The sequence below is a fragment of the Balaenoptera acutorostrata genome, chromosome 16 (assembly GCF_949987535.1).
Source record: "Balaenoptera acutorostrata chromosome 16, mBalAcu1.1, whole genome shotgun sequence".
Taxonomy (NCBI): Eukaryota; Metazoa; Chordata; class Mammalia; order Artiodactyla; family Balaenopteridae; genus Balaenoptera; species Balaenoptera acutorostrata.
Genome location: NC_080079.1, coordinates 55,996,513 through 56,023,980, shown reverse-complemented (window position 1 = coordinate 56,023,980; position 27,468 = coordinate 55,996,513). Strand labels below are relative to the sequence as shown.

The following is a 27,468-nucleotide window of genomic DNA, read 5'->3' as shown; positions in this document are numbered from 1 at the left end:
AAAAGGTGTTCTCTCAACTGCCTTTTATAAAACAGTGTGGAGACTTAACATATGAGGAGTAAATGAATGAGTGGAAGAACCATGTGGGTCAAACTAGACCCTGACTTCAGAATCTGTGAAGTCAGGCAACATCCCAGTAGCCAGTGCTCCAGGCCTCCACTCACCACGCTCTGCCCAATGGCCAGCATTTTGGGGTGAAAGATGATGTGGGATGGGGGGTCAGAGGCTGGCAATTCTGAATTTGTTGCTAAAGTGTGTCGGTCGTAAAGATTCCCCCTCCCTACGCCAAAAAACCGTGAAAAAATAACTGCTCAAAAACTCGCTGAGGACTGAAAGGGGACTGTCCTCGGCTACAGGACTTCCAGATCCCAGCAGGGCAGTCGAGAGCCTCCTTTTGCTCCAGAAGGCGCCCCTGACAATGAATCAGGAGTCTAGGGTCACCACTCGTGAAGGACTGAAAGCAGCTGGAGCTGTGAGAACCAGGGACCGCCTGCGAACGGGTCCCGAGAGCCGCATAGGGTTGGACGCGCGCTCCGAGCTGGCGACAGCGCCACAGCCGGGCTGGCACTGAGCCACGGCGGGGGGCGGGTCGGGTCACGTGGGAGTGGCGCGCGGGGAGACGCAGGCGCGAACCTGCGCAGGCGCTGGGGCCACCCCTGGGACCCCTGGGGCCGGGGAGTGTGTTCCGTCCGCCAGCCACCGGGCGTCGGGCGCGAGAGGAGGTGGGCGGCAGGGGAGCGCGAGCGGTAAGTGCGGCGCGCAGGGCTCTGCGGGGCACGTGACGTCTGCGAAGGCAGGTGAGGAAACTGAGGCAGGGAGGGGCGAACGAGGCAGGTCGGCGCGCGCGGGTTGGCCGGATGCGGGGCTGGTCAGGTCCGCCCCACGATCGGCTTCGGAGCCCGCGGGAAGCTGCTTCAGAGCCGGCAGGGCGCGGCCACACCTGCGGGTCTCGAGGCGGCCCCCACCTCCCTCGGAGGACGACGCCCCTCCCGCCCCTGAGCCCCGCGCTCCGCGGAAAAACCCAGCGTTTGCGGTCAGAAAACCCGGGGCCGGGACCGGCGCTGATCTGACCGGCCGAGAAACCCCCCTCTTCCCCGCCCCCAGGCTTTGAGAGAGGCTGATGGCACCGGCCTGCCTGGATTGTTGGGACAAAGAACTGAGAAAGGGGCTTTGTCCTGGCGCGTTTGTTATGCGGGGCCGAGCCCGGGATGGGCCTGCGGGGGTTGCCTGTGGGTGGCGGGCCGACCAGCTGGCGATGTGCGATGTGCGGGTGGAGGCCAAGAGCCTGGTCGTCTTGGGCCCTGTGCCTGCTTAGGGTCCTGTGTTTTATGGCGCCGCGATTTCTCGCTTTTTTCATCATCTCAGAGGCACCTGTTTTGCCTCCCTTACCCAAAGGTTACAACCCCTGGCAACTTTGAAAAGAGCTCAGCCGTACGTTTTAATACACTGTACTGAAGTCTGGGAGTGAAAAGTCAAGGCACTTGACTGATGATCGGACAGTCTCTCCTCGAGGTTGTTGCAGGGATCGGAGCTAAAGCAGTTGGAGAAGATGTTTAAGGCCCAGCCTGGCCAGGGCCGTGGGGAGGCAGCACCTCCGGGGGGCCAGAAGCCGGCTTGGGGTCCAGTCCCAGCTGACTCTGGGCTTCTTTTCCTTACCACACGAGGCTCTTTCCACAATCCAATTCTCTAACCGTCAAGTTTAGTTTTTGGTGTTTTGTTTTGTTTTTTTAATGTATTTTCCTTTGAACTTGTCAGTTGGTTAAAAACAGAAAATAATTACTTGGGATTTATTTAGCAAAGCATTGTCCGGGAGCCAGCTCGTATAGTCTCCGATGCTTCTGCTCCAGCCCAGTCCTGGAGATCCGAAACCCTGTCTCCTTGGAACATACCAGGTCATCAGAAACCCTCCATCTCATGTACAAACAACATTTTAGGGGCAATCATTGACTAATCTAGAAATGAGTAAGAATTACACCTCACATATGTCACTCTTCGTAAGGCAGCTTACAAAGCACCGTGTATACATTTAATCCTTTGATTCTTACAACTCTGTCTAAGATTACATTTTGTAATTTGGGAATCATTCCTGTTTTACTGATACAAAAACAGTGCCTTGTCCAGGTTCTTACAGCTTGTAGGAATTTGAATTAGGTTTGAGCTATTCTTGGTGTGGCCATTCCTGTATTGCTGTTCTTTATAAGGGCATGCCATTTATTTGCGATCTTATGCGTTGTTCCTGAGGGGTATGAAGACATTTCTTATTTTGTCTTATCTGCTTCTGTCACTTAAATGGTGCTTGGAAAGTCTGGTGAGGACTGGAATGCTGAGGCTCAAAGCCCCAGGCTCTATTAGTATCCCAGAAATAAGGCAGCTCTCCTGCCAGCTGGGTACTTGCCTTTTTGTGAAATGTTGAGCAGAGACACTCCAAACCTCCTTCTGCTGAGGCGTGTGTGGCAAGAACTGTCTGGAGACACTGTGCGGGAACCAGCTCACCCCTGAGCCCAGTGGCCTCTGACACAGGGAGATTACAGCTGGGCAGGGCCATTTGCCTTCTCTGGTTCTGGCAGGCTGCAAAAGGGCAGCATGGAGTATGCATTGTGGAGTGGCAGTTAGACCACAGGGGCCTGAGAAAAGCCAGGGTTCCCTCCAGATCCAGGACTTCGGCCCAGGAGGCAGGCCTGCAGTGACACAGCTGAAGAAGTTGTTCAGTGTTTTGTGTCTGTTCTGCTTCAGATCTCCTGCCCTCATAGGAGAATGAGTGAATCTGAGCCCTGCAAAGAAGAGAAAGATAATGCTGCCTTACAGTTTGTTCCTCATTGATCTTATATAGTCTTCCCAACAGCCCTTCAAAGTGCCCTTTTTTTAAGAAGACACTGAGGTTCAGAGGGACGAGGTGACCTCTCATAATCAAAGAGTGAGAACCCAGGATTTTTGTCCTGAATCCCAGTTTCTTTTGTGGTATCTCCCTTGCCTTCCACCCACACTCATATAACTGAGCCCAGACAGGAGGCTGTGCAAGCAAGGGGCAGAATAGCCAGGTATTTTGCGTGGGGCTCTGTAGCCTCAGGATAGCTGATCAGAGGAAAAGACCTCTTCCAGCCCTCATATTCCTCACACTGGCAGTGACTCAATGTTTCCCAGTCCTCTTGTTCTACATTCAGCATCTGCTCAGAACTTTCTGAATCTGGCATTTAAGAGCTATGCAGTCACCCCAAGGAGCAAAGCAGGAAGTCAGAGACCGAGGCAAGTAGGTGAGAGCTCCTTGCAACTGGCTAGTTCCATGGTGCTTGACAACAAGGGTGGGTGGGAGTGTATGTCCTACTGCTCGTGGGGCCCTGGGTGCCCGTGTCACCAGGCTGCTAAATTGCCATTTTCAAGGCTGTCTATCCAGAATTGACAGGACCTTGTTACGGTGGGGAGGAGAGGTATGGAGTGGCTTCTCAGCTGAGAATGAGCAACGTGACCCTTAAGAAAACATTTGGCTTTGAATTATAAACTGCTCACAAAGCACTGGGCTTGGGAAAGATTAGTGCCCTCTCTAGCCACCCGATTTCCCAGGCTCTGTTCAGGAGCAGTTTTGCTTTCAGCCTTCTTCAGGCCAGTGAGCAGACTTGAAGACCTGCAGGCCCTCTTCCTGAGCTCTGATCCCACACTGTTTCAGCCTATGTGGGAGTGTCCAATGCAGGATAAATAGCTATGGACTGGGAGTTGGGAGACCTGAATCCCGGCACAGCCACTAACCAGTCCTCCCCTCAAGTGACCTGGGGCTAGCTGGTCCCATCTCTGGGCCTTAGTTTTTTCTTTTGTTCAGTGAAGGAGGGTCTGAACTAGAGCTCTGAAGGAACAGAGGAGAGCAAAGAAAAGAAGATGAAGCATCCTTTCCAGCCTCGTTCACTGAGGGCTTGAGACAAGGAAGCCCATGTACACTCCTAGTTTCTTTTGTCTCCCTCAGGACCCCTTTCTTCCTTCTGCCCTGTGTCTGCCTCAAGCCAGCTCATTCTGAGGAGGGAGGATTCCCTGGGTCGGGCTTGGCTGGGCAGGTGTACCCTTAATGTTTGGAATATGATGCTGTCTCTACTTGTTTCAGGCATGAATTAACCCACCCAGTGCTGATACTTTGTTTTAGTAAGACTTTATCAGTTCCTGCCCAGAGGCAGCTCCTTGAACAGGTAGAATGAGGCCTCGGGAAGCAGAGGGTGAGACTGTACACACCCAGCAGGAGAGCAGTAGTGGCAGGTGTCCCCGTGGCTTTCTGGATGTCAGAACCCTGGAGTTGCAATCATGCAGTACTTCAGAGTCTTTGGATGTCAGAACTGAGATGAACTTGTAGATTTTCTAGTTCCCTCCTCTGTACAGATGAGGAGACCCAGGCCCAGAGTGTCTTCATAGCTTGTGTCAGATCACCCTGCCAATGAGCGGTGGAGGTAGGACCCAACCTAAAGTCACCTAAGCCCCAGGCTTGAGTGTTTCTTTAAGGTCAAACCAGCTGCAAATTAGTTCCAGCTCTGCCTCACTGCGGAGTTTAAAGAGTAAAATTCAGATCATTTCATTCAGAGATTTAATGCCTACTAGTTGCCAAGATTTGTGTTAAATGCTGAATTTGCAGGAATGAATAAGACAACAGCCCCTGCCCTCAGATTGCTCCACCATATTGTGTAGACAGACACGTAAATAACTAAATTCACTAAGTCCATCTGCTTGTGCATTGTGCAAAGGTATGTGTGTGTTTGCACATACATGCCTGCTATCTAACCAGAGGTGAGGGAGCAGTCAGTTGTCGGGGCTTTCAGGAAAGGCTCCGGAGAGAAAGTGTTACATGTGCTTGGGCCTTTCCCTAGTTGGCATGGGTGGGGAGGGCATTCTGGGTAACGGAAACAACACGAGCAGCAGTGCAGAGGCCTAACAAAACATGTCATAGTCCTTGCACATTGAGTGATCCGACGAGGGTGCTGAAGTGGCCAGGGGTGAGGCCGGAATGGTGGCCTGAAGCTGAGCTGTCAAGGGCCCTGGTGGCGGGCGGGCTGAGAGGTTTGTAGCTAGTGAGGGTCTGAACGCAAGGGAAGGATGTGATCAGGCCGGGGGAGTGTGACAATCGCTCTGGCTATAGCACGGAGAATAGGCTGAAGAGGCCCTGGCTGGAGCCAGCCAAGCTTAGTTCTGTAGTTACTGAGATAGGCCAGGTACAGAGTAATAGGGGCTTTGCCGTTGACAGCAGCAGTGAGGCTGAGAAGAGGATGGGTAGCGAACCCGTGTCATAGGATGGTCGGAACTTCCTGACTGATTTCCTGTGGGCGATGAGGGAGAACAAAGAGTAAAATGCAACTCGCAGTTTCTGGCTTGAGCAGTTGGCTCCATGCTTGTGTCATTCACTGAGCTAGGGGAAAAGAACTCCGGAAGAGAAACTGACTCAGCTTTGGTCATGACGCAACAGAGACAACCTATAGAACCCCCAAGTGGAAACTTTTGAGTCCGGAGCAGCACTTGGAACCTGGAAGTCACTACCAAGGTGGTGGGTGAAGTGCTGGCCATAGGTGAGGTCACTGAGGCAGGGAGTGTGGGTTGAGAGGAGTCTTGAAGTGGCAGGAAGAGAAGGGAAGGCAGACGGAGGTGAAGAATAGACAGCAGGTCAGGGGCCCCAGTGGTGTGGGGTGGAGGACAGGGGAAGGGAGCAGGCTGCACGAGTGTTACCAAGTCCAAACTCATACTGCTCGCCTCACGGCATGCCAGTAAATCGGGAGAGGAGGTGTCGGGGCAAGGAATAGCGACTTTATTTGGAAAGCCAGCAGACCGAGAAGATGATGGACTCGTGTCCCAAAGAACCATCTTACCCGAGTTAGAAATTCAAGCTGCTTTTATACTGAAAGGGGAGGCAGGTGGCTGGTGGTTGCATACTTCTTGGTGCAGGAATCCTTTGTCCTTGCGGCTGTCCATGTAGGTCTGGTCACAGGGTTCCTATAAACCTCCAACAAGACAATTGTTATTTTTTGTTCTGCTACTTTTTAAAGGTCAAAGCCTCCAGAATGGGCTATCATGTATATTTCAGGCTCTAGGAAACATCCTTTTACAAAGGTGCAGAGCCAGCATGACTAAGCGCAGGCCACAGAGCACAAGGGTTAGAGCTAAAGGAATAGATCCACTAGGGAGTCAGGCTTGTTTGTCTGTTACACAAGCGGCCAGGGAGAAAGGGACATCTTCCTTTGATTTCAGTTAGTGTGACCCCTGGGCTGCGTTAAGGGCCACATGAAGGGCTTCGCTTCATTAGCCTGCCCCAGAAAGCAGAGAGGGAGTCTGTCGGCACTTGATAAATGTTATAATCTGCATGACTGCAAATGACTCAACATTTGCTCAACGTTTTGAAGGGCTAGGTGGTCTTGGCAGCTGTCCATATTGATGTTTTCTGGAGATTGACTATCAGCAGCTGAAGGAGCCCCAGGGTTTCTGGGTGGCCTGGTCCTGCCAATGGAGTGAGCTTAGGGCCATAGGCGGGACTCCAGAGCCCCACCTCCAGCCCTCCCCGGCTGCCTGTTCCCAGTGGGTCAGCAGAAGCCAGGGTGTGCGCACTGCGGATGGTGAGTGCCTGGTGCCCGAGGTTGGGGATGAGGGACCATGTGTCGGGGAGGGGAGGTGCCTTGTGAAGCTCTGGGCAGCGGGGAAGAAACACTCTGGAAATTGAAATGGGGGTGGGGTGGGGTAGAGCCGTGATGAGGAACCGAGAATGTGCAGCCTCCAAAGTGAGCTGTTTTTGATAGAATCCCACGATGTCACTGGGTGCTTTAGAATCTTTGCCATTCACCCCATCCAACCCCCTCATTTTGGAGTTGAGGAAAATGAGGCTGAGGGAGGGATCAAGCCAGCTGGGCCTAGGGAGCCCAGCCGGGTCTCCTGTCCCGAGACGCTTATCCCAGACCAGCGCTGCCACTCTGAGCCGCCCCAGCTGTTGTTTCTTTGTGGTCTTATCACGCTTCACGTTCTTCTGTGGGAGAGACCAGATCAGATAAGTGCCACAGTGGGGAACCGAATACTGTGGCTGTGTCAGGTGGCGGCTGGCTCTTCTGTAAACAGCCTTGCTATTATCTTTCAGAGAAACTGACCCTTTCCTTAACAGAAGGGGATAGAGAGGGGAGGAAAGAGAAGGGACATCTGTCACATGGTACATTTCCTTTAGCGTAAACATGGTTTGGCTGTATGTGATGATTGAAAAAAAAGTAGGTTGCTCATTTAAAATTCTCTTTACGACAAAAGGGATCATGCCCTTTGACCTCCAGAAACCCACCACTGAACGTGTGGGGAGGCCTGTGTAGTAGAAAGACTACAGGCTTTGGGGTCCTAGTGATCTGGGTCCAGGATGCAGCACTGTCCTGCTGGCTCTGTGACACTGGAAAAGGTACTGAACTTCTCTGAACTTCAGCATTGTCAGCTGCATAACAGGATACTATCTGCATCCTACGACTGTGTGAAATTAAGGCACGCATTTCGGGTGGCGCTAAGTAAGTGCTCGTTTACCGGCCTCTCTCTCTCTCTCCAGTTGGTAGCCTTAGAGGCCCGTGTGAAAATGCGTTGTTCCGTGTGGATGTTAAGCTTCCTGCTACCTCCAGTCCTTTTCTGTGGGTGGGAATAGCTGTGATGCAGGATTCAGAGCCAGCGGGTTGCATGGCACATGCTCCAAAGACATGCTGGGATGGGAATTGCTTTGCAGCTCAGGGGGGCCTGGCTGAGAGGCCGGATCTATACACTCTCTAGGTGTTTCCGGAAGTCAGGTTTCCCTGCTTCCCACCGGCAGAAGAGGCAGCTGCTAGAGGCCCGCTGGGAGTATACGTTCATGGCGAGGCCAGCCTCTCATCTCTGGTGCTGATAATACTCTCACATCTTAGCGCTGCGGGGCCTGAGGTCCCGGGCCAAGCTTCCCAAAGGGGTGACTCTGTGCTTATGCTTTCCGGATCACAGCTGGAGGCGGGGTGGGGTGCTAAACAATGCTCCTGGGGCTTCTGAAGCCCACATCTTGTGCTCCGGCTTGTGAACTTGAGGTAGGGTGTCGGGCGCCTTTGGGACGTTCACCCCAGCCAGCCCGCTGTTTCCCAGGCTTATTGAGCCCAAGCCTGGCCTAGCTGTTCCATCCTGCTCTCTGAATCCTATGCCTGCTCCAAAGCCACTTCCTTCTGGGTGCTTCTACGGCTGCCCAGACCAGACGTAACTGGTTCTCACCCCTGCACTGCCTTAGCCCCGTGTTCATACCTTTCCACTCGAATTTCTGTTATCTGTGTACTAGGCCTGTATCTCCCTGAGGACTGTTTATCATTTACTTTTATGTCATCCTAAACTGCCATTTATTAAACAGGTCAGTGCTGAATAAATGTTTGGAAATAAATGTTCAGTCTGTTTGGGTCTGATTCCCTTGTGCTCACGAGCAAACAGGCTTGAGGACTGTTGATGGGCAGTGGGGAGCCGGAGCCTGTTTGCCTCCAAAAACAGCCACTGGTGTGTTAGAAGGGTGTGGAGCTGACTGGAAGGGTCCCTGGACTTCCTGCAACGCTCTGATGTGTCCCAGGAATTGAAGTGAGTCCTTTTGGAGGGTAGGTGTAAGCTGGCCTTTGCGAACTGATGCAGAAATGTTAGCGAATCTGTGATCAGAGACCGTGCCATGTGGGCCTTAATCATATACACATGTCAGCAGTCCAGGGAGGTTTTGGAAGTGCGTCAAGGTACAGAAATTGTTCCAGGCTCTGGGGAATCTCCTGTTTACAGCAGGCAGGTGAGAGCTGTGGTTTTCCTCCTGATTGTTCTGTGAACTATAATGCAGTAATGTGTAACTTTGATACATAAAAGAACTGGAAGCTGGCCTGTGGAACGTTCTTTCCTGCTTCACCCGAGCGCTTCGGTCCTCCATAAGTTATCATTTTCATCACTCAATCCTACTGAATTCATTTCGGCACACATTTATGGAGAGCCCACTGTGGACCACAAACAGGCCCTGTGCTGGGGGAATTCAGAGATAAACTGAGGAAGAGTCAAAAGAGAGAAAACTTGAAAACAGGTCCAAATCAGAAGGATCGTGGTGTGATTTGGACACAGGTGGGGGTGAATAATCCGCTCTTGGGGGGGCGTGGGTAGGCAGAGCATCCAAGAAGACCCCTGGAAGAGGCGTCTGAGTCATGCAGAATAGAGCGAATGAGGAAGGACACTCCGGGCAGAGGCGTGGAGTTGTGCCTTGGTTTTTGACTCTCGTTGTCTCCGTGGCTGCCCTCACACAGTGAGCTGAGGGAACAGAAGCCGGCCCTTGAGGAAGGCCCAGCTCTCCAAGGCCAGCCTGCCCTCATGGCTGTACTTTGTTCTGTGGCTTATGGCCAACCAACCACAAAACCTGAATTCTTTGTTCCAAGACAATGCTTCTGAAACTTTTATGTGCCTGTGAATTGCCTGCCGTGTCTGATGAAAATGCAGGTTATGATTTCTTAGTTCTGAGGTAAGGCTGGAAATTCTGCAGTTCTCCACGATGCCAATGCTGCCAGCGTACGAGAGCACATTTTGAGGTTATAAGAAACTCTTCTCTCCCAGCTCACCTCCTCCCCCAACACACACAGAGTCCCCTTCTTTTTCCTCTCCCCTAGTGTACAGATGCCAAATTCCTCTTTCTTAAAGGCTATTTTCATTTGGTCATTCCCAGTACACACTCCACACCCCCTGTCTGAAAGTTCCCTTTTATTTCTGAACTCAAGTCTGAACTTCCCGGGCTGGCCTAAACACTAGTCTGGCCTACCCTTTTCTTCCCAAAGTTATCCCCACCAAGTTACTCCCAACTCTACCTCATGGCAGTGGATCCCTCACAGCCCCCTCCCTTGGCAGTGACATGCGGATATCTGGGCCTTTGCTTAATCCTTTGGAGAGGTCCTCTCCTGAGTCAAGTCCTGCAGGGGAGAATTAAGCCTTTGGTTAGGTGGGATGAGGTCAGGTGGGCCACACGCACACATACACATAGACACACACCCCAGGTCGGTACCCAGTGATCCGAGCACATAGAATCGTGCAGGTACTTAGGGAGGAAGGCTCCGGCGTAAGTCAGATCCTAGGATGGTGAGAGGGCCAGATGGAAAGATAGGTATTGTAAGTGGTTGTCAAGAAAAGAAGGCTGGGTGGGGTACTTGCTGCGGTTACAGGGGTGGGCTGCTTCCAGGAGCTCCCACTCAGAAGCACAAGGCTTCCCAACTAGAGGAAGCCTTGGCGAGGCCCCCAGGCATGAGCTGGGGAGGAGGCTGGATGCTATAGGACCTGCCTGGACCTCCATTTCAACTACAGAGCCCCCTGCCCAATGCAGACTGTCTGTTGCCCAGTTCTCTGAAGCAGACACCCCAGCACCGTGCTCTTTCGTACATGTTGCCTACTCTCTCAGTCTCTCTACCTGTTCACTGGACAGACATCTGTATAATTCTGTTCACAGGGGAAAAATGTCAGACTAATAGTGGCCATCTCTATTAAACTGTATAATTTAATAGGTGGTAGATGTTGAGAGGATATTTGCTTTCTTGTCAACTGTGGTTTTATGTATTGCTTCTTTTTTGGTTTTTTGTTTTGTTTTCACCGTGAGCCTGTTTTATTTGTATAATGAGCAGAAAATAAAGGTATTCTCAGTTGGAGAAATGTACTGAGATTGCCTGCCTACTTCGAGTGAGGCCCTGCTGGGCACTGTCTGGGGGCTGGATGAATAGGACCTGGTCTCTGCGTCTGAGGGATTCACAGCGAGGAGGAAGGGTAGGGTTACAACAGGGTGATTGGTCTCTAAGTAACCTAATCACACAGAGAGGCTGCTCCCTCCCCAGGGAGGTGGGAGCTGCCACTCCTGGGCTGTGAAGGAAGAGAGCAGACATGGATGAGGAGGGCAGTGACACAGCCTGGAGGAGCGCCACCAAGCCGGGAGGCCACAGCCTTGAGCAAGGGAGAGGGGGCAGCAGGAGAGGCTGTCGCCTCCGTCGTGGCTGCTGACCCGCTAGTGAGCTCCCTGGGGCGGGAACCGCCACGTGCGTGTTGTATTCCCAGGCTCCTGTAGCGGCAGGTGGGCAGGTGCTCAGTTGGCAGCCCTTGTCCAGTCCCATCTCTGACACTGCTGCCCCTCCTCCCTTTGCCTCCGGCCCCCTGGTTGGCTGCCCAGCCAGAGCCTTGTCCGGGAGATCAGATTCCGGCTGTCCTGTGGGAGCAGTAACGTCTTCTTCCTTTCTCTCAATCCCCAGAAATGTCTTTCCTCCAGGATCCAAGTTTCTTCACCATGGGAATGTGGTCCATTGGTGCGGGGGCCATAGGGGCTGCTGCCTTGGCACTGATCCTGGCCAACACAGACGTATTTCTGGCCAAGCCCCAGAAAGCAACGCTGGAGTATCTGGAGGATATAGACCTGAAAACACTGGAGAAGGGTAAGCAGTGACCCCACTGGTGTCAGTACTTTTCCAAGATGCTGGGATGCAGGCTTACTTAGTTTTTTTCTCTCTAAAGTAGTTCTTTTTTTTTTTTTTAATTGAAAAGGCAATATAACATTAGGAAAAATTTAGTTAACACTTTAAGAATTACTGATAATTCCATTACCCTAACACAATAATCTTTTTTATTTTTACACATTTTTTTCCCAGGTGTACACGTAATAATATGTAGTTATGATCTTGGTGTACTTGTACATTGATCTTTTACATTTTAGCTTTTTCTTTTTTTTTTAAGACATAAAATCTATTTCTTTTTTTTTTTTTTTAACATCGTTATTGGAGTATAACCGCTGTACAATGGTGTGTTAGTTTCTGCTGTATAACAAAGTGAATCAGCTATACGTACACATATATCCCCATATCCCCTTCCTCTTGCGTCTCCCTCCCACCCTCCCTATCCCACCCCTCCAGGTGCTCACAAAGCACAGAGCTGATCTCCCTGTGCTATGTGGCTGCTTCCCACTAGCTATCTATTTTACATTTGGTAGTGTATATATGTCCATGCCACTCTCTCACTTCGTCCCAGCTTACCCTTCCCCCTCCCCATGTCCTCAACCATTCTCTACATCTGCGTCTTTATTCCTGTCCTGCCGCGAGGTTTTTCAGAACCTTTTGTTTTTTAGATTCCGTATATATGTGTTAGCATGTGGTATTTGTTTTTCTCTTTCGGACTTGCTTCACTCTGTATGACAGACTCTAGGTCCATCTACCTCACTACAAATAACTCAGTTTCATTTCTTTTTATGGCTATTAGTTTTTTCTTATCAAAAGCATTTTTCATTTTCTCATGTTGTCTCTCTAAATATAATAATAATCGTTCCATAATATTTAGTAATATTGTACCACTGTTTACTCAACCAAACCTTCCAGAGTGTGTTCTGAGGAATTCCAGGCTCCTGGATCTTCAAAAACAGGAGCTCCTGAGTCTAATAAATTTGAGAAACACTATGTCCAACTGCATGTTCCTGGTTCTCAGCACAGGGGTTTGCTTACTGAAATGAGGTGCCTGGATCGTTACTGGTACAGGCATGGGCAGCCTCGCCTGTGGTGTAGCTACAGCACCCGGGGAAGCACAGGGCCACACCTTTAGAATGGACCTGCCTGTCTGTCTCTTCCTGGGGAGCCCACTGGTGTCCCTGCTGGACGGCTGAGAGCCGCGCGTGGTGACTCTGCTGCCTCTCTGTGCTCTCGGCGTTGGATCTGAAGCCCAGGGGATTTTGGTCATGCCGATAGTGTGGGTGCAGTGGGCATGAGAGTTTGGTGCAGTTTGGGGCTCACTGACTGGGAGGTCTCCAGGTTGGCCCCTCAAAGGGAGGCCATCGCGTCTGTTCAGTAAGTGAGGAAGCCTGTCAAGGGAAGGCAGGAACTGTGACTGCAGATTTATGATGTAGGTCACCTCAGTAAGGGACTAAGAAGCCCTGCAGAGAGAGTCCTATTTAGCTATGTTCGACCCAGAGTTTCCCAGTGTCATTTGATTTCAATCCCCTCCCACCTTCTTTTTTTCCTATATAACATCCCACAGGGACATGGATTCCTCTGAGAAATGCTAAAGTAATAAGGGATAGTACTTATTGAGCCCTCACTAACTCTGTATTACCTGGAGAGCACTTTTATATCCATCTTTTAATACTCCCTGTGGCCCAAAGTGGAGCTGCTAGGCATCTGCATTTACAAATGGGGAAATGGAGGTTCAGGGAGGAGATACAGCCTGCCCCGGGTCACACCTAGATGCGGACTCAGTGTGACTGGAGCCGGGCTTGAGCTACACTACTCTGCTACCCAAAGAATTTCCTCGTTGGACATCTTCTACCCTCTCCTATGGATAACGTTGCAGTTAACATATTTAGGTTAAATTTTTTTTTGTTTTTAATTTCTTTTGACCTAATTTCTTTGAATACTTTTTTAAGAGTTGGGGTTTTCTTGGCCAAAGTGCAAGATCTCGTTCAAGTTTTGGCCATGTATCTGCCCTAAAGGATTGTTACAAGGTCCATTGAGACCAGCAAAGGAATATGCTATTTTTCCAGAAATGTACCAGTTTGGGATGTTCAAGTTCACAACTAGATTTTTATGGGGGAGGGGCCTTCTGGTTATATAGTAGGACCCGTACACTGGATTCATTTTCCTTGGAAAGATGAATATTCCTTGTCCGTGTTTCCTGTTTGCTTTTTCCCACATGTGAAATACTTTTGCAGGTCCTCTGTTTGGCCTGGTGCTGTTTATGAGGTGCTTAGAGGTTGGGGCCAGGCTGAGAGGAAATGATACTGAATTCCCTTTTCTTCTCCTCAGAACCAATGACTTTTAAAGCAAAGGCGCTCTGGGAAAATAACGGAGCTGTGATTATGGCTGTGCGGAGGCCAGGCTGTTTCCTCTGTCGAGAGGTGAGTGCATTTGAGGATGTGTTCGGAGGAAGGGATCCTAGCAAGTGGGGACCAGGGCATTTCCAGCCAGGACCAACAGTGGCCCATTATGTTATTTACTCTAGGTTCGTTTTGTTTTGTTTTTTGCCTAATTCTCTGTTTCTGTTCATTTAACAGCTCACCATATCCTAGGGTTAGCAACATATTTGACTTTCCTTTGGCGTTCCAAGGCCTCTCACTCTTATAGTATCTGTGTCCTGGACCAGGTCCAACTGCATGTTCCTGGTTCTCAGCACAGGGGTTTGCTTACTGAAATGAGGTGCCTGGATCGTTACTGGTACAGGCATGGGCAGCCTCGCCTGTGGTGCAGCTACAGCACCCGGGGAAGCACAGGGCCACACCTTTAGAATGGACCTGCCTGTCTGCCTCTTCCTGGGGAGCCCACTGGTGTCCCTGCTGGACAGCTGAGAGCCGCACGTGGTGACTCTGCTGCCTCTCTGTGCTCTCGGCGTTGGATCTGAAGCCCAGGGGATTTTGGTCATGCCGATAGTGTGGGTGCAGTGGACATGAGAGTTTGGTGCAATTTGGGGCTCACTGACTAGGAGGTCTCCAGGTTGGCCCCTCAAAGGGAGGCCATCGTGTCTGTTCAGTAAGTGAGGAAGCTTGTCAAGGGAAGGCAGGGTCCAGCCTTGTCACTTTACACGTAGGTAAACTGAGGACAAGAATGGTTTGTTGACCTATCCATGGTCATACAGTCAGTGACAGAAGACCCAGGTTCTGAGGTTCACGGCTTTGCCTGGGGGAGAACTGGGAACGACAGTACTCCAGCTCTTGAGAAAACTTTGCTTTCCAGGTCATGGCCTTGGTCCTGCCCAAGTTGCCATCCTCCTTCCCCTGGCTGTCCTCTCTCATCCTGAGGCATTTCCTTTCAGCCTTGCAGAGCTCTCCCCTTCTTGTGTGGTTGCGCTGGCTGAGAATCTGCCTACTTTACATTATAGCACTATTGTACTATACATTCAGGGCACTTTCCGCCGGTACCTCATTGGTTCCCCACTGCATCCCTGGAAAATACAGCTTGTTGTTGTTATTCTCATTTTACAGAGGAGGAAATTGAGGTACAGAGGTAGTGACAATGTCATACTGCTGTAGGGGGTGTATTAATTTCCTATTGCTGCTGTAACACATGATCACATACTCAGTGGCTTTAAATAACACAGATTCATTTTCTTACAGTTCTAAAGGTCAGAATTCTGAAATGGGTCTCACTGAGCTAAAATAAAGGTATCAGCAGGGCTGTAATTCTTCTGGAGGCTCCAGGGGATAAATAATTTGTGTCTTTTCCAGCTTCTAGAGGCCATCTGCATTCCTTGGTTCATGCCCCCTTCTTCCATTTTTAAAGCCAGCAATAGCTGGCCAAGTCTTTCTTACATTGTGTCACTATGACACTGACTCTTCTGCTTTCCTCTCCCACATTTAAGGACCTTAGTGATTCCACATTGGGACCACCCAGATAAAACAGGATAATCTCCTTTAAGATCACCTGATTAGCAATCTAAATTTCATCTGCTGCCTTAATTCCCCCTTCCCATGTAACAAAACATATTCACGGGTTCCTGGGATTAGGATGTGGACATCCACCCTTAGAAGGTATTATTCTGCCTACCACAGGAGGTGACATTTAAACTCAGGGCTTTTGAGTCCAATCTCTGATGCCTCCAAATACCAACATGGAAGCCTGTTGTGACTTGATTTCTCAAGGCCAGCTAAACCCCAAGGTTCCAGGAGCAACTGCTCTAATTACAACCTGTTTTTCTGGGCTCTGGTCTGTACCCTGGTAGAGCATTTTATGGAAACTTATGTTTCTAAAAGAATGGTTGGATGGCAGGCCAAGTTATTTTGAGGGGGGAGGCATGTGACTCAGTTTCCACTTCACACTTTTTCTGAGTAAAGCCCAGGGAAAGTGAGTAAAACCTTGACTCTCACACACAGGTGGTCTTTGACCACATTAGACCTGTAGTCCTCTCTGCTCTTGGGCAGAGTTTGCCACTCACTGAACCTCCTGACAAATGCATTGTAATGAATTCTGCTTCATTAGCTATCCTTTTGTTGTTGTTGTTCTAGAAAATAAATGAAAAATTAAATGCAGTTGCCACCATATAGCAATGTATTGGAGGCAAGTAGGCTGCTTCTGAAAGGATTTCCTGCTGTTTCTTTAATTCTGACACCAAATGTGAAAAAGGAGTTTGTTCTTAACATCGAAGCTCTACCCTGATGTGTGAGTTTCATCTTTCCATCTAGACCGCAGTTCCTGAGAATCAGCGATGTCCATACTTACCAGCTCAGCTGCGGGCTCCCCACTGTCCACCTTCACCTGGAATCTTTCCTCCTGGTACCTAGTACCTTCTGCATGTCCAGCCATGTGCTAGGCACTGAGGGATACAAGAAATGGAAGGCAGTTTCTGACTCTGAGACACATTTGGGAACTTAAGGGACAAAGCTCAACTTAGTGGGACCCAGTGGACTCAGTACAGAAAAAGTCGCCAAGCAGGAAAGATTCGATATACACAGAGAATCAGGCCTTCACTCCAGGCTGGGCTAGCCAGGGAGAACTTTTTAGAACAGGGATCCTTTTCTAGAGGGTAGGATTTGAGTTGGAGAAAGAAGGAAGGTTATTGCAATGAGAGGGGGCCAGCTGAGCAGAGGTGTGGAGGCAGCTATTCACATGGCCTGCATGGAGATCGACTGCTAGGCCCTTGTGCTAGTTTGCTCTAGAGCAGTGGAGGGGCTGGGAGATTAGGAGAGAAGTACTGTGGCTAGGAGTGGAGGACTGAGTTTGGGTGCAAGCTCTTACTTATCGGATGCTCCCCAGGCCATGGTTAGGACACCCATAACAGCAGCCCAGCCTCTCCTTCCCTCCACGGAGAGGACGGGAACCTGATACTCTATCCTGAGGCCTCGTCTCCAGCTGCGACAGTCTTTTGCTGGTCTACACAGGCCTTAATTGTTCTTGGCATTTTGTCACCTTTGTTCTTCTGCATTCGGTGCCAGCCACGCTCTGGGCCTGTAGGAAAGAGGGTGTTGGTTGGCTGCAGAGCCTCGAGAGTTCGTGCCCCTGACCTTTCCTGTCTTCGGCAGGAGGCTGCAGACCTGTCCTCCCTGAAGCCCAAGTTGGACGAGCTGGGCATCCCCCTGTACGCAGTGGTAAAGGAGCAGGTCAAGACTGAAGTGAAGGACTTCCAGCCTTATTTCAAAGGAGAAATCTTCCTGGATGAAAAGGTACGTGTGCTGTGAGCCTGTCGGACACAGACCACTGGGGATTGCGCTCGTGCGTGTAGAGTTCAGTGGCCCAAAGCATGTCTGGACAGGAGTTGGAGTCGGCCTCCCTTTCAGCTGCCCCCAGCCCTCTGAGCAGAGCATGAGTGAAAAAAACCTAAGAGCTGTCCTTCAGTTATTACTTGAGCCCTTCCTGACTTGTGACCCGGGAATGGGAGCCTTGCAAATAGCTGAAAGCTCCACCAGTTTCCCCCGCGCTGCAGGGGGTTGCCCAGCACAAGCCCCTGTCCCTTAATTCACTGCAGCCATAGTTCTGTCCCCTCTACTAACCTCTACAGAATGTAGGACTGTTACCACTCTGTCAGGCCCAAGAACCCTGTACGTCCGTAGCAAGAGATGAGAGTCAGGGTGGCAGGCTGCAGGGTTCTGCTTAGCTCGGGCAGTTGCGAGCGCTCCTGGGTGGCAGCTGTGCGTGTCGGGTGGGGGAGGACCGGAACCAGCAGCCTTTGGGTCTTTGTCTGAAAGCAGATGCCCTGCTGGGAACTTTCCTCCCCGGGGAGGGCAGGCATATGGGCTACTCACACGGGGCCTGTCTCCCTCGCTCCTGCAGAAGAAGTTCTATGGTCCCGAAAGGCGCAAGATGATGTTCATGGGATTTGTCCGTCTGGGCGTCTGGTACAACTTCTTCCGGGCCCGGAGCGGAGGCTTTTCCGGAAACCTGGAAGGCGAGGGCTTCATCCTTGGGGGAGTTTTTGTGGTGGGACCAGGAAAGCAGGTAAATTCCTAGTGTGTTCACTCGGGGGCCTGTGAGCATGAGACCCCGATGTGTCGGGTGGGAGGGTGGCTTTCCCTGCTCGGAGTCTCCCAGCCTTCCTTCCAGAAAGCCAGGGAGCACGAGGAAGGGGAAGGGAGGGAAATGATCGTTTATTGCACGCCTGCTCTCTCGGCCCCTCACACATGACCCCCTCCGTCGTCACGGTAACATCACGACACAGTCTGAGTCCTGCAGGTAAATAACTTGTGAGGGAGCGAGTGACCGCACCAAGGAGGACGGCTCCTCAGTGGCACTTCAGGAGCCTGGACCCGGGTTTCCCGATGTCACGTTCTGTTTTCTGCACTAGAACAAAAGCAGAGTCTTTATTCTGTGAAGAATTTACTCCCTTGCAGGGTTCCCTGTCATCGAGGATGGACAGTAAAGTGAAGAGGAGAGAAGGAAGGAAAGAGACCTCGTTGGGGGAGCAGCAGGGAGCTGTGGTGGGCGGCGCTTTCCCTGCGGGGTCCTGGTGGCCTGGCTGTCTCCGGAGGGGCAGCAGACTTCTCTGCGCACTCTATTTCAGGCCCTGGCTGTGGGGATCCAGAGTCAGCACGGGGGCTTAAGGGAAGGTGTGGAGAGATGAGGGAGGTCTCTGTGGGCTCAGGAGGCGGGTGGGTGGATGCTTCACGTCAGACTCAGGGCAGTGCCAGCAGAGGCCGGGTGGGCACAGAGAAAGGACAGGCTCAAGGGCCTGGCAGGAAGACACAGTGGTCTGATTTCTAGGCCCGTCTCGCCAACTTTGGGCATGACATTAACCTTTGAGCTTGTCTGTAAAAAGACAGGGTTGGAATTCCCTGGCGGTCCAGTGGTTAGGACTCGGCGCTTCCACTGCAGGGGGCACGGGTTCGATCCCTGCTCGGGGAACTAAGATCCCAAAAGCCGCATGGTGCAGCCAAAGAAAAAAAAAAAGAAGACAGGGTTGGTCTGCATGGTGGAACTCACTACTGACAACGATAACTGCATACTTTCCCCAGTTGGGGAGGAAAGCTGGTGGGACTAGAAAGCCTTCAATTTTAAGCTGTATTTCGAATCTCTTCCTTTTAAACCTTGGTATCTGCAGTTGCTTGTCTGTGTGAGAATCTAGCACGAATTGGTGTCTGATATAACATAAACCTGTTTGCTAACTTTCTGGTGATGTATCAAAATGTCTTAGTGATAATGGCTGCCAGTGAGTGCCTGCCTTGTGCCAGGTGCTCATATACATGATCTCATGTCTTCTCTGCAACCAATCTGGCATGGTCGGTATTTTTATTCCCATCTACATGTAAGGAAATGGGCCTGTGAAATAACTCAGCCAAAGATAAGCAGCTAGTATGTGGTGCAAAGGAAATGAAACTCAGGAACTCCGATCTGTCCTGCTCCAGAGACCCTGCCCTTCCCTTGCCCATAGCCCCTCTTTGGAGGTGGTTCCCAAAGACCGCTTCCAGGTACCCTTGCACTTGGGCAGGCCACTTCCTCAGGATCCCTCAGCCTCTTCCCACTCCAGGCCCCTGGGATTCCTTCCCCTTCCTATCTCTGCCTTTCCTCAGCCCCCGGGGAAGGGCTTGGCTCACCTGCCAGCCTCCTCTTGCCTGGCAGTGACTCACCTGGTGCTCACGGGCTGCCCAAGCCTGGCTGGCTCACTCCTGGGGTGTTGTTTGACTTTGTCGGTGCTCCCCGGAGCTCCTGCCTTCTTCCTTCGTCGTGGAAGGTTGACCAGGCTGGCCTGGGCTCAGGGCTTACCTCCGTGTTTCTTGACAGCAGAGTTTTTGCAGTCCCACTGTGCCAGGTGCCACTCAGTAGAGATTTCCTTTGTAATAATAATCTTTAAAGCATACTTATCTTTAAAGAAGCAGTGTGTTTTCAACATAGGAAATTTGAAAACGGAGGTGGGGAGAGCCATTCTATAAGCTCAGCTACCAGGGACAACCTCTTAGGACAGAGCTGAGCTGACAGGCCTTTTGTGGTTTTAGAAAACAGTAACTTACTAATACTAAACTAGATGTTCTTTTTTCATTTAACAGCATGTCATGAACATTTCCCCATGTCATCATATGTTCTTCCTCAGTGTTTTTAATGTCTGCAAACCGCTCTAATGAGCAAGTAAATATAGTTTCCTGATCTGCTTCCCTGTAGTCACCACAGCGTGGTGGCACTTTTTTTTTTTAAAGTCTTTATGAATAATGGTACAAAGAACATGTTTATAAATGTTTATTTTTTAAATTCAATTTGAATTTAATTTGTCACCTCTCAAAGAACCCTTTAACAAGGATTCCTTGATGCTGATCTCAAACACATTTTATCTTTTTTACAACTGTAGGGTATTTTGGGGTGTAGTACGTCTTAGTGCATTTTGCTTCACGGTATCAGAAGTGAGTGGCCTCCAGTTTCGTAGGAAAACTAAAGATAGCGTCTCCCTTTTCAGGTGTTCACTTAGTGCCTGTCAAGGTCTGACCTCTGAGCTCTACTTCCACAACTTCAGGCTTTTCTGTGCAAGCTCATTCTGTTCTTTCTGCCTGGAATGTTCTTTTACATACATCTCTACCTGTAGACATGCTTTATCACCTGTGAAGCCTTCTTTGATCGCCCTGTTATATTAATCACTCCTGACTTCCTGCTCCCAAAGTGCTGCTTGTACAGTCCAAATATTGCGAGGGAGCCTCCCCTGATCTACCTTCCCCAAAAGACTGAACTCTTCAAGGGCAGAGCCGGGACCGATTCAGATCTCTGTTCCTTGCTGCCCAAGCAAGGGCCTTGATGGACAGCTGGCGCTTAGTGTCTGTCTCATGAATGAATGACTCAGAGTGAGGACTGATGTACCCTCTTGTTTCCTTTCAGGGCATTCTTCTGGAGCACCGAGAAAAAGAATTTGGAGACAAAGTAAACCTAGTTTCTGTTCTGGAAGCTGCTAGGAAGATCAAACCACAGACTTCAGCCTCAGAGAAAAAATGATTGTGTGAAACTGCCCAACTCAGGGATAACTAGGGCTCTCACCTGTGTTCATGGGATGTGTTGTGTTTCCACTGCTGTCCCTAAGGAGTTAGAAACCCATTTATGCCATATTCTCAGTATAGACAATTAACATATTTTAATATTGTACTCTGTTTAGGCCTAATAAGGCAAAATAACCCCCAAACAAGACTGATAAAAATCTAAAAAGCTAATTAATAAGGCTTATTTCAGCTAAAACCTGGAAAATCTGAGGCTTAAAGTTGACTGCTACACCTCATTACAAACATATATGGTGTTTGAGTGCTGTTATTTGAAATGATTTTTATTTTCGTGTCTTTAAAAAATCTAAGAAAAGTTGGTGATTGACTTGAAGATTAAGGGTATAAGGTTTTGGCTTGTGTTTTCAATGAATGATTCATGCTAATGATTCATTCATGTTAGTGATTTTGCTGTCTTTCCTAGAGGAATGACTTGGCATTTAAAATTGGTAGCTGCTTTCCTATTGATGGTTTTCTAGCCTAATTTGGTGACTGAGGAGGAAGAAGGACAGAGAAGATGAAATGCAACTTAGTTCATTGGTTTGTTATGATTCATTATATTACTTTAAAGTAATACTCGTATAAAAGAACTGATGTGCTTTGGATGGCTTGATAAAGGTAAACTATAAAGTGAAATCTATTTTTTCATTGTCTTCCATTCTAATCTTGGAGATTTGATTTTCTAGAAGAAATGATCAATAAAATTAGGCTCTAATAAAATTAGGCATCAGAAATTGCCCATATATACAAATGTTTCTGACAAAACTAACAATAAAAATATTTACCATAATAACGGCTGAATTTATTAAATCAGTGGTGCCAAAGACACTGAACATGAAAAATCAGTATTCTGCATGTGTGTGGGGTAGGGTCGGGGGAGGAGTTCCTCTAGTTCTGATGATCTAAGAGGTTTCCAAATGCCCAGAAAAGTTCATCCTGTCATTCATGTTAGTGATTTTGCTGTCTTTCCTAGAGGAATGACTTGGCATTTAAAATTGGTAGCTGCTTTCCTATTGATGGTTTTCTAGCCTAATTTGGTGACTGAGGAGGAAAAAGGACAGAGAAGATGAAATGTAACTTAGTTCATTGGTTTGTTGTCTTTGAAATTTTGTCATGTGAGTAAGTATGAGGTCAGCAAGAGCCTGAAGGGAGCTCTGCCCTAGGGAGTCTTCTCAAGGCACCAGATTGGCCCAGGAGTAGGAAGGCGGGGATGGGAGTCCAGAGAAGAAGAGTACAGTGGTCCCCTCATATGTATATGTTCCAAGACTCCCTGTGGATGCCTGAAACCAGGGAAGGTATTGAACACTGTGCATACTGTGTTTTTTCCTATACATACATACCTATTATTTTAATTTATAAATTAGACACAATAAGAGATTAACAATAATTAATAATAAAATAGAACAATTACTATACTGTGATAAAAGTTATGTGACTGTGGTCTCTTTCAAAACATCATACTTATCCTTCTTGTGATGATGTGATATGATTACGTGCTGAGATGAAGCGAGGTGAATGACGTAGGCATTGTGATGTAGGGTTAGACTACTACTGACCTTTTGACACTAAGTCAGAGGGAGGATTGTCTGCTTCAGGTGATCCTGGATTACTGAGCCATGACAATGTCAGTGGCTGGATGTCAGCAGCAGACGATGTTGATGGCTGGGGATCCTAGGCAGGACAGAGTGGGACAGCACGAGATTTTATCATGCTACTCAGAATGGTGTGTGACTTAAAACTTATAAATTGTTTTTTTCTGGAATTTTCCATGTAATGTTTTCAGAGGGCAGTTGACTGTGGGAAACTGAAAGGGTGGAAAGCAAAACCACAGATAAGGGGAAACTATTGTATTTACCCAAGGAACCAAAGCAGCCAGGAGGAGGGGAGTCAGTGTTTATCCAGGAAAGCAAGGATGAAGACTGAGGTTGGAGGTAAAGCTGGGAAGGCAGGCGTGTCGACACTGAGTGTACAGTAAGTAGGGGCAGCTAGTTCAGGACTAAGACTAGGACTGGGTCTGACTTCATGTGGTGGCGGCTATGTGGTATGTGCAGGGGCCCCTGAAGCACTGGGCTTCTGCAGATGTTGAGGCAGCGCTTTTTAGTACTTGAAGAGGGTCAATACAGTGACTCAGCCCCCAGTAGCTGTGATCTCTGGGACTCCAGCTATTGATAGGATAACCCAGATGAGAATTCTTTTTTTTTTTTTTATTTTATTTTTTTTGGCTGTGTTTGGTCTTTGTTGCTGCACACTGGTTTTCTCTAGTTGTGGCGAGCAGGGGCTACTCTTCGTTGCAGTGCGTGGGCTTCTCATTGCGGTGGCTTCTCTTGTTGCAGAGCACGGGCTCTAGGCACGCAGGCTCAGTAGTTGTGGCACGTGGGCTCTAGAGCGCAGGCTCAGTAGTTGTGGCACACGGGCTTAGTTGCTCTGTGGCATGTGGGATCTTCCCGGACCAGGGCTCGAACCCGTGCCCCTGCATTGGCAGGGAGATTCTTAACCACTGAGCCACCAGGGAAGCCCCCAGATGAGAATTCTTTGGTGCCTAGAAGACACTTGATTCTGAAACAGTTCTCCTGCAACCAAAGAAGAGCAGAGCCTGCAAGGACATTGCTGCATTGGATGTTTAGAGAGGAACCTTATTGTGATCTCCTTCACCAGCTGTTTTATTCCTGGGTCTTTACGTGCATTGTGTCTTCTCTCCCCAATTAGCATGGCATTATGGAAAGAGCACCAGACTGAGTTCTGAGGTGGGTTCAAGTTCTAGTTTAACTGTGTGACTTTGAGCAAAGCTCTGACCCTAATCTCTCAATGGTAGAATGGGCATAATAATTCCTGTCTATAATTGAGGGCTGTTTATTAGAAGTCATTTAGGGAATGATAAGTATTATGAAACAGTGCTTCTCCAACTTTCATATACATGCAAATCACCTAAGGATCTTGTTAAATGGAGATGGTTAAAGAAAAGCCAAACACTAGTTAAAGGCAGTGTAGACAGATTTTACTTGGTAACTCCTGTAGTTAGGGGAGAGCCCTCAGTATAGAACTGAATTCAGGCAGGCTCTGTACAAAGGTGACTGGAATTTTAAAGGGAAAATGAAGTGGGAGGGGAGACAAGCGGGGGCTTGAGCAGAGTCAGAGTAGTGGAAAATTACAGAAAGCAGGTGGGGGTACTGATCGCTGTGATTAGCCTTTGACAAGCATTAGCAGGTTCTCTTTTTATTTTATAAACTAATCAAGAATCCATAATAATTCAAACTACCGAGAGAATACAAGAGACAGTCCTTGTAGGAAAGTTGATGGTTCTCAAAATGGATGCACAGTAGAATCACCTGAGGGGGTTTTAAAAAATTCTGATGTCCCGGCCACACACCCAGGCCCATTAAATCAGAGTCTCAGGGATGGGACTCAGGCAACAACATTTCTTAAAGCTCCTGGGTGATTCCAATATGCAACCAAAGTTGAAAACCATCTTAAAAGAATTTAGCATCAAGTCTAGAAGACCAGCGCTCACAACTTACAAGAATTTACCCAGAACCAGGCTGCCCCTGGTGATCTCTGATGAGTTTTGGAAAATAGTCTTTGGATGGCAAAGGTCAGGGATGGTATGGACATGGATGTAGAGGGAGGCTGGGCTGGAACTGAACCTTCAAGATGGAGATTTGGGTAGGTGGCCAGTGTAAAGAGGTCATTTCAGATAGGATCAAGCCCCTGAACCAAGAGGTAACCAGAGGAAAAGTAAATCGGCATGGGAAAACAGGTGAGAGGCTGGTCTGTTTTGTTTTCCTGATTCTGTGTTCCTTTCCCCAATACACTGATTTCTCAAAAGCAGTACCCTTTTCAGATCAATGAGGAAACAGCAAATCCAAAGGTCCAGAGGTGGGGATGGGATTATGTTCAAGGAACAAAAAGAAAGCAAATGTGGCTACAGCAACATGAGTGAGGAGCAGAGGTAGATGAGATTGTAACAGAAGAACAAGCCTGTCTCCATACTGGATCTATTCCTTTAGCGCTAACTCTTGTGCTCTGTGGCCTGTGCTTAGTCATGCTGGCTCTGCACCTTTGTAAAAGAATGTTGCCTATAGCCTGAAGTATACAGGATAGCTCATTCTTAAGGCTTTGACCTTTAAAAAGTTGCAGAATATGACTTCCCTGGTGGCGCAGTGATTAAGAATCTGCCTGCCAATGCAGGGGACATGGGTTCGAGCCCTGGTCCGGGAAGATCCCACATGCCGTGGAGCAACTAAGCCCGTGCACCACAACTACTGAACCTGTGCTCTAGAATCCGCGAGCCGCAACTACTGAGCCCGCGTGCCACAACTACTGAAGCCCGTGCGCCTAGAGCCCATGCTCCGCAACAAGAAGCCACCGCAATGAGAAGCCCGCGCACTGCAACGAAGAGTAGCTCCCGCTCGCCACAACTAGAGAAAGCCCGCGTGCAGCAAAAAAGACCCAATGCAGCCAAAAATTAAAAAAAAAAAAGTTGCAGAATAGAAAATAGCAATTATCTTGTTGGAAATTTATAGGAACAGTGTAACCAGACCTCTGTGGACAGCTGCAAGAACAAAGGATTCCTGCATCAAGAAGTATGCAACAACCAGCTACCTGCCTCCGCTTTTAGTATAAAAGAAGCCCAAATTCTAACTTGGGTAAGATGGTTCTTTGGGACACTAGTCCACCATCTTCTTGGTCTGCTGGCTTTCTGAATAAAGTTGCTATTCCTTGTCCCAACAACTCCTCTCTCGATTTACTGGCCTGACATGGTGTTGAGCGGTACGATCTTGGACTCAGTAACAAGATCAGAAGGTGGTGAGATGGTAGAAATGCATGCCATGTTCTGGCAGGCCCAGGTAAAACTTGATTTTACTGAGAGAGATGGGAATCCATTGGAGGGTTTTGAGAAGAGGAATGATCTGATTTATATTATCCTGACTGCTTCGAGACAATCAATTATAGGAGATCAACCAGGGAGACCACTTAGGATGCTACTGCAATAATCCAGGCAAAAGAGTATGATGGCTGGAACCCAGTGGTAGCAGTGGAGGTGATGAGAAATTGTCAGATATATTTGAAGACAGAGCTAAGGGGATTTCCAAATGAATGGACTTGGGACATAAAAAAAAGAGGAGTCAAGGATGACTCCAAGGCTTTTGACCTGAACCACTAACTGCACATGAATTTTGCAGTAAAAGAGAGCAGAAAATGATGGTGTAGAAGTAAGGTTTTAACCAGCTATAATAATTACAATTAATGAACCAGAGGTGTAAGTATCAACTGGGATGCATCAAAACAATGCTAGGTAAAAACAAGCTCCCAGGGCTTCCCTGGTGGCGCAGTGGTTGAGAATCTGCCTGCTAATGCAGGGGACACGGGTTCGAGCCCTGGTCTGGGAAGATCCCACATGCCACGGAGCAGCTGGGCCCGTGAGCCACAATTGCTGAGCCTGCGCGTCTGGAGCCTGTGCCCCGCGACGGGAGGGGCCGCGATAGAGAGAGGCCCGCGCACCGCGATGAAGAGCGGTCCCCGCACCGCGATGAAGAGTGGCCCCCGCTTGCCGCAACTGGAGAAAGCCCTCGCACGAACCGAAGACCCAACACAGCCAAAAATAAATAAATAAATAAATAAATAAATAAGAAAATCCTTTAAAAAAAAAAAAAAAAAAAAAAAACAAGCTCCCAGTGGTATACTCAGTAGGATACAATTTATATAAATTTTTAAGACTGCACAACAGCAACATTTAAAACTCCATACACAAGGTAGTAAAGTGTAAAAACACATATGGAATGATAAACAATGTGCAGCCAGGGTTCCACACCATCTGGTTGCTTCACACTTTTACAAATTCTATTGCCCAGGCCAGATCCTAGTCCAGTTAAACCAGAATCTCTGGGCATGCATCCAGGATGGATCCAGTATTTTTTTAAAGCTCCCTAGGGGGTTCTAGTATGTAGGCAAGGTGGAAAACCACTGCCTTAAATTGAGAAACAACTGATATCTTAGAGAAGTACAAGGAATTTTCCCCTTTTATATCTAAGGCTTGAATAGAGTATCTGTTTTAGAGCTAGGCAAGAGACACCCATGCCCTAATTTTCATGTTGTTCAGCCAGGAAACATGAAGAAACTCTCCCAAGAGGCAGATGAGCCCAGACTGTGGTCTTCTGACATCCAAAAGGACCTCCTCGGAGAAATGGCTGATTACAAGCTTAGGGCAGAGAAGGTACAAGATGAGCCTGGAACATCTTGTCATATCGGTTGTCAAGCAAGCTCCCAAACACTACTGAAGGCTTGTAGAAAGAAAGGACCCAGGATCCACCTTGAAGAGTTTCTTTCTTGCTAAAGATGGGACAATATGAGCATCTTTAGTTAAAATGGATTAAAACACATCAGATATGTTTAAATCCATAAGTTCATAATGATCCTTTAAAAATAAAAAAATCCGGCTTCCCTGGTGGCGCAGTCGTTGAGAATCTGCCTGCCAATGCAGGGGACACGGGTTCGAGCCCTGGTCTGGGAAGATCCCACATGCCGTGGAGCAACTAGGCCCGTGAGCCACAACTACTGAGCCTACGCGTCTGGAGCCTGTGCTCCGCAACAAGAGA

At 48.8% G+C, this 27,468-nt stretch overlaps 1 protein-coding gene and 1 long non-coding RNA gene across 7 annotated transcripts; one reads left to right on the top strand and one right to left on the bottom strand.

Moving 5' to 3' along the window:
• Positions 1 to 589: 589 nt before the first annotated feature.
• PRXL2A (peroxiredoxin like 2A) lies at positions 590 to 21,668 on the top strand. 6 transcript variants are annotated; one of them, XM_007177922.3, is made up of 6 exons: positions 590 to 746; positions 11,220 to 11,399; positions 13,749 to 13,840; positions 16,955 to 17,095; positions 17,703 to 17,867; positions 20,724 to 21,668. In XM_007177922.3, exons 2-6 carry the CDS (start codon positions 11,222 to 11,224, stop codon positions 20,835 to 20,837), a joined length of 690 nt encoding a protein of 229 aa, XP_007177984.1. In that variant the 5' UTR covers positions 590 to 746; positions 11,220 to 11,221; the 3' UTR covers positions 20,838 to 21,668. The 6 variants fall into 6 exon arrangements, with proteins under 6 accessions (XP_007177984.1, XP_007177987.1, XP_007177986.1 ...); XM_007177925.3 differs by having other exon boundaries at positions 594 to 746; positions 11,237 to 11,399; XM_007177924.3 differs by having other exon boundaries at positions 629 to 797; positions 11,237 to 11,399.
• Positions 11,875 to 17,707, bottom strand: LOC130705021 (uncharacterized). Its single transcript, XR_009005613.1, has 3 exons — positions 17,423 to 17,707; positions 16,155 to 16,880; positions 11,875 to 14,880 (listed from the first exon to the last, which is right to left on the bottom strand). It is a non-coding gene; the product is annotated as an uncharacterized LOC130705021 (long non-coding RNA).
• Positions 21,669 to 27,468: the final 5,800 nt, after the last annotated feature.